The following is a 6,419-nucleotide window of genomic DNA, read 5'->3' on the forward strand; positions in this document are numbered from 1 at the left end:
CTTCACAGAAACTGATATAAGATGTTACAGTCTCTGTGAGCTCGTCCAGATCGGTGGCAGCAGCTTCAAAGACGCTCCAATCAGTGAGGTCAAAACAAGCTTGAAAATCCTGCTCTGCTTCATTAGTCCATCTTTTTACAGTCCTTAATACAGGTTTAGCTGATTTCAGTTTCTGCCTGTAGGTCGGTATAAGATGAACCAAACAGTGATCAGAGAGCCCCAAAGCTGCTCGTGGAAGAGAGTGATATGCATCCTTTATTGTGGTGTAACAGTGATCCAATATATTACTGTCTCTGGTGGGACATGTAACATGCTGTCTGTATTTTGGCAGTTCACGGGAGAGATTTGCTTTATTAAAGTCCCCAAGAATGATTAAAACAGAGTCCGGGTGTTGTTGTTCTGTCTCTGTGATCTGATCAGTGAGTTTCTGTAAAGCCGAGCTCACGTGCGCCTGTGGAGGTATGTAAACACTCACGAGAATGAACGAGCAAAACTCCTGCGGCGAATAGAAAGGCTTACAGTTAATGAAAAGCGCTTCTAGATCGGGACAGCACATCTTCTTTAACACTGTTACATCTGTACACCACCTTTCCTTTATGTAAAAGCATAACTTAAATCCTAAATAATTGTCAACAAGTTTATTTGTAACTGTCATGAGATTGTATGCATCATTTAAAGGTTGGATGGATGGATATGAATAATTTTAAAGATGGATGGATATGAGTAATTTTATGGATGGATGGATGGATATAAATCATTTTAAAGATGGATGGACAGATTGCTACAGATTTAGATATAATTATTTTTATTGATTTCCTTTTTCTGTATTGAGTGTCTGTCTCAAGATGGACAGATGGATGTGAATTGGATGGATGGATGGATATGAATAATTTTAAAAATGGATGGATATGAGCCATTTTATGGATGGATGGATGGATGGATATGAATAATTTTAAAGATGGATGGATAGATTGCTACAGATTTAGATACAGTTATTTTTATTGATTTCCGTTTTCTGTTTTGAGTGAAATAGAATTATATTTACAATTGTTATTTCTCTAAACTTGTGTCATTTTAATAAACATTTTCACTAAGTTCATAACGATGCTTTTTCTGTGAGGAACACATGTAACTCTGCTTTAGAGTCTGGTTAAAACATCTTGCTGCTCATGCTTTGCATTAGATACAGTAGCTGGGTGAATGGAAACATCTCTGCTAAAATGACAATGTAAATATTTTTGGTACCTTCCTTCAATATTTTTTAAGGTTATTAAACCGTTATCCTCCTGTTGAATTGATTTAAAGATCAAAATTGCCTTTGTTGGAGCAGCATTACATTTTATGTCAGATTTGGACATTGTACATCTGGCAGGGTCTCCTCAGATTCTCTGAATGCTGCAGGCTTTGGATGGTTTGAACTGCAAACAAATGTTTGCTCTTACCAGCTCTTTTGAAGACTGTTTCCAAAGGCCTGGCCAACACGGAGTTTACTGCGATGGTGGTCCTCAAGTTCTTGCATTAAAAACAGATTTGATCGATTGATTTATAGAAACCCTTGTGAACACTTCTGTGTTTCTGTGAAACTGAGTACCTGATTTTGTTTTGGGAATTTCTTGTTTGATTTGATGGCTACTGAAGGACAAATCGTTTAAAACAATTGCTGGATTAACTCTTTTAGGGATTCTCCAGGAATGAGTAAAGCTTTTAGACTACGTTGTCTGTATTTTATTTATTTATTTATTTATTTTTTATCAATTTTGTCTGTACGTGTTTTATATGCAAACTGCAATCCTGACCACTCTGGTTAAATACTACAAAATCTCCCAGGTTGCTACCCAGCATGTATATGGTGGGATATATTGTGTGTAATTTTTAAAAAAATGAGTGGAAAAAATTACACCATGACATTCTGTTTTTGGTTCAAAGCCATTGGCAATTAGCAGTTTATCTGATTACAAGCTAGTGATGGTGTATAAAAGCAAAACTGAAGATATTGTAAAATCAGTTCAGTTCACTACACAACCACATCATTATAGAAACATTCTCTATAGCATGATGATCTTTGAAGGTTGTATTGGGTTACTGTTTGCTAGAGTATACTGATTATGCAACCCTACGCAGGACAAGCAGTTTAGAGGATGGATGGATGGAGTATAGAGTGTGAATTGGTCAGGAATTGCAGGGCTTGATTTGATGTTGTCACATGATATTGGATGATTGGATGATGTTGTGTTGAGCTTTAATAAATTGACACCATTGGTGACTGTTTTGTATTAGATGCTGATTTAGAACAGTGCAGGATTTGATCCACGACTCAGATGTTCTTTAACGCTATTGGAACAAGTGAATTACAAACTAATGAGCCACTGCTGACCTCACTAACCATATCAGCCAACTGTCCTGTAACTGGATCTAAGGAAACTTGTTTTGGTTTTTTTATTCTCTAAAAGAGTCATAAAGTGAGGGAACAAACTGTTCTGGAGTGTTGTAATGCTCCTTTCACCAGAGCATTGCTTATGTGGCCTGTGCTTGTCAAGAACCACCAGGAGCTGTTTTTCATGCTTGTCACCTCATGCTAAGTACATCTGCAGATGTGCTGGTGAACCAGGTCTGGAAGTGGATCGTCTTTTAGCAGACCAGAATTGATGATTAAGTGATTGAACGAATGAACAAGTAAAGCCAGGAATGTGTCCAGTCAGACCTGACTCGAAACATGAAACATACTGAATCCCTCTTTCAAAAGCTAACATAGTTTCTCAAATATGGTCATAGCCAGTGCTGGGTGGTAACTGATTACGTGTAATCTGGGTCATGTAATCAGATTCCACAAAGTAAGTACTTGTAATTAGATTACAAGTATTTTAAAATGTAATATAATCAGACAACAGTCACTTTTTTTTATTGATTACCTGATTACATAGTATTCACATAAATTATTCATCATTTATTCATAATTTCTCCCTAATACTTTTTCATCTTTTAAATGTTCCTTTCTAAAATAGTCTACCGATAATATGCATTCAGAAAGTCTTCCAGTTTTGTAGACATTCACACAAAGACCACTCACTAGTCAGATGGTTATAATTACACAGAAAACTGAGAGGCCACACAGCATTTGAGCACTGGATTTACAAAAATAATTTAATGCACTTAATGATGTTTATAACAAATAGAATATATTTTCTTTCTCTGTGTTTTTTTTATCAGTATGGTACAAGATTATCCTGTTTAAATCAAAGTGAGTTGTCAGAAGTAATCTAAAAGTAATCAAAAAGTAATCTGATTATATTACCTAAAATGTGTAATGGATTAATAACTTTTGTCATGTAATTTGGAATCAGTAACTATAATTTGTAAGTAATCTACCCAGCACTGGTCAGGGCACAAACAAAACATCTCATTCGTGGAAGAGAATGCAATGTTCTTCTCAATTTACTTAATGGGAAGCTACAATTTAACTAACTGCGCTCTTAGTGGTGTAGTTTTTCCCAACGAGTTCAGCTTCTCCAAAGTTTCTCCCCTTTATCCCGCTCCTTTATTTTATGAATCTGGCAACCAGTTCCTGACTAAACAGTTCTCCAGAGGGCAAGATGGAGTGTTAACAAGCTTCTACATTCTCAGTTTGGCCGAGGGTTTGCTGCCCCCATCCTGGAGCCGGACTCTCCCACGGGGGGCGGCTCGGCGTACTGCAGCCATCACCTCTTTATGAGCGCTCCGAGTGGCCTGCTTGCCGACAGTTGCCAGGCGAGTAACTCGCTGAAAAAGGAGAATGCGCTGTGAAAGGTGGTGATTCAGAGGCTTGAGTGCTCACAGGCACCCTGAGCCAAAATAATTTGATCAGCGTCTTTTCCCAGGTCTCCACACTGGCTCTTTTGTTGGGCTCCCTCCAGTGTGGTGGCAGCAGCCTGCTGATTACTACTGTGGGCCACTAACGCCAGGGTTTCAGTCCTAAGTAGAGCTGACTTGGGAACTGATAAGATGCACGGTCATAGACGCTACAAGAAATTACAGAAGACAAAAATCGCATTTACAAACATGACTCCCAGTGCTGAACTCCTGCCAAGAAAAAATGGTTCAAAATATGTTAACTTTTCAAGAACATTCTTACAAACTTAGAATTGGTCTTAAATTTCTTAAGAAAGAAGTTAAGAAGATTTTCCTGAATCTGGCCTTTAATATAGGTGTCTCAGAAAAAGTTTAAAATGTGCATTGTTGGGGCCTCCAGGAACATGGTTGAGATCCACTGTTATAATTTGTATGTTAAGCTGGTATTGGAGAAAGTAGTGTAACAAAAAATTTAAAGCGCTGTAATGTATTCAGTAGCATGATTGTTGTACAACAAGTGATAAGCAGTTCTTCACGCCATTAGAAAAGAGCAAATTTAAGCAAGTTATAGAAAATCTGTGAACAATAAGTCTATGATCAGCTTGGTCTTTATTTGTCAGTCAGTGTACATGTAAATTTCCTTGTTTTCCAGACAAATAACACATGTTTTTTCATCTCGGTTTGCTCACACAACTCCTTGCCAAAGTCAGCGCATTATTGTATTTTTGAAAACGGGTTTCAAAGTGCAAGTTTTTGAAAACGGCACCGTTATCGTTTCCGTGTAAACACCCAAAACGTGAATCTTTGAAAACAGTGGCGCCATGCGCGTGCGTAGTACGTGTTTGTTTGTTTGTTCGCGCTTGCCTTTAAAATCGACATGTACTGCGCATGTCTACATACCTAACACGTACTACGCACGCGCATGGCGCCACTGTTTTCAAAGATTCACGTTTTGGGTGTTTACACGGAAACGATAACGGTGCCGTTTTCAAAAACTTGCACTTTGAAACCCGTTTTCAAAAATATGCGTTTTCAGTCCCCAAAACACCGTTGTCGAGTAAACGAACAGTCAAAACGCATAAAAAGTTTCCCGTTTTTGGCTGAAAACGTTGTCGTGCAAACGGCTCCTAAGTTTTCTCAGAGACATACAGTAAGTCCACCGACACCCAATGCTACAGTTAGAGGTGAGATTTCTTACTTCCTGCGACGGTGGAACTGTTTAACTGGACACAGCTCATCGAAGAGTTTCTGATTCACCAGCCGCGGCACCAGAAGGAAACGATTATTGGACACAAACTCGTCAATTATCTGCTTTTTCATCCCTCTTGCCTAGAGAAGAAAACAAAAAAGGACTCGTCTACCAAAAACACAACAGTTTTTGAGAAAAACTACAGTTAGATGTATGCAAATGGAGAGCTGGGCCTCACCTGCATAACATCAGCAGGTTTGTCTGTGTTCTCTTTGAACAGGAGCATGGTGGGAGCGTATGTGTTGATGCTAAACCTCTGCACGACTTTAGAGGTCTCAGTCAGGCCCATGTCCACATAGCCAAACCGTACATAGTCTTTATAGGCAAACGCTGTGAGCTGCGAACAAGAGAATATAACAACTTGTGTCAAGAACACAGATTTTAATGACAGACTGTTTGAACAGCTAATATAAGGAACACTCACCTTGTACAAAAAAGGGATATTAGATGCTACATCAAACATTAGCACTCTTGGCTTATTCTCCTCATGCCAACTGTTTAAAAACCCGAGGTAGCTGTTATCTGTCACCTAAAACAAAAGAATAAAGAAGGAAAGAAAGAGGGAAAGGGGGGCAAGGAAAGGGAATGGAAAAGAACGGCAAGGGAATAAAAGAGACAAAGGGAATGGGGGAAAAGAAAGGAAAAGGGAAAGGGAGAGGGAAAAAGAGAAGAGAAAAAGGAACAAAAAAGGATGAGGAAAAGGGAAAAAAGAGGGAAAAGTGGGAAGGTACAGGAATAGGAAGGAAGGAAATGAGAAAAGGGAAAGGAAAGGAAATGGTAATGGAACAGAAAGACATAAGGAAAGGGAAAAGAGAAGGAAAGTGGGAGGAGGAAGGATGAAGTAGGAACATGAAGTGAAAAGAAAAGGTAAAAGGGGACAAAGGGAAAGGGAGGGAAAATGAGCATGAAGGGAAAAATAAAGCATAAAAGAGAAGGAAGGAAAAGGGGAAGGAAAGAGGAAAAGAAGAGAAAGGAAATGGAAAAGGAGAGTGAAAAAGAATGGAAAGGGATAAGGAAAAGGAAAGGAAAGTGAAAAAGCAAATAAAACTTCAATAATGAACTCTTTTTAGCTGCATTTATATGAATGTTTAATTGACAGTCCATGTTAAGTCGAACCTGACATTTGTGACCCTGGAGCACAAAACCAGTCTTAAGTCGCTGTATATTTCTAGCAATAGCCAAAAATACATTGTATGGGTCAAATTTATTGATTTTACTTTTATGCCAAAAATCATTAGGATATTAAGTAAAGATCATGTTCCATGAAGATATTTTGTAAATTTCCTACTGTAAATATATTAAAACTTAATTTTTGATTAGTAATATGCATTGCTAAGAACTTCAT

General features: G+C 38.2%; 2 protein-coding genes and 1 long non-coding RNA gene across 3 annotated transcripts in view; 2 read left to right on the plus strand and 1 right to left on the minus strand.

Moving 5' to 3' along the window:
• The window catches only part of LOC107683469 (uncharacterized), a 23,267-nt gene extending 17,383 nt beyond the window's left edge, over nt 1–5,884 (plus strand). The window contains exon 3 of the long non-coding RNA XR_001633723.1: nt 5,875–5,884. This is a non-coding gene — a long non-coding RNA (uncharacterized LOC107683469). The remainder of the gene's footprint in view (nt 1–5,874) is intronic.
• The window catches only part of LOC107683466 (tyrosine-protein kinase transmembrane receptor ROR2-like), a 90,141-nt gene that overhangs the window by 52,751 nt on the left and 30,971 nt on the right, over nt 1–6,419 (plus strand). The gene's annotated exons all lie outside the window — the stretch shown is intronic.
• On the minus strand, nt 4,933–5,599 carry LOC107683468 (dnaJ homolog subfamily C member 16-like). The gene is made up of 3 exons (XM_016479526.1): nt 5,499–5,599; nt 5,253–5,411; nt 4,933–5,154 (listed from the first exon to the last, which is right to left on the minus strand). Exons 1-3 carry the CDS (start codon nt 5,535–5,537, stop codon nt 5,020–5,022), a joined length of 333 nt encoding a protein of 110 aa, XP_016335012.1. The 5' UTR covers nt 5,538–5,599; the 3' UTR covers nt 4,933–5,019.

The sequence above is a fragment of the Sinocyclocheilus anshuiensis genome, unplaced genomic scaffold (assembly GCF_001515605.1).
Source record: "Sinocyclocheilus anshuiensis isolate Anshui unplaced genomic scaffold, SAMN03320099.WGS_v1.1 scaffold2151, whole genome shotgun sequence".
Taxonomy (NCBI): domain Eukaryota; kingdom Metazoa; phylum Chordata; class Actinopteri; order Cypriniformes; family Cyprinidae; genus Sinocyclocheilus; species Sinocyclocheilus anshuiensis.

Bases quoted from the DNA above. Each gene is read 5' to 3' on its own strand.
- LOC107683468 (XM_016479526.1), bottom strand. From the start codon at position 5,537: ATGTTTGATGTAGCATCTAATATCCCTTTTTTGTACAAG. The intron at 5,412-5,498 runs GTGAGTGTTCCT...TCTTGTTCGCAG, and splicing joins ATATCCCTTTTTTGTACAAG to CTCACAGCGTTTGCCTATAA. The intron at 5,155-5,252 runs GTGAGGCCCAGC...TTTCTTCTCTAG, and splicing joins AACCTGCTGATGTTATGCAG to GCAAGAGGGATGAAAAAGCA.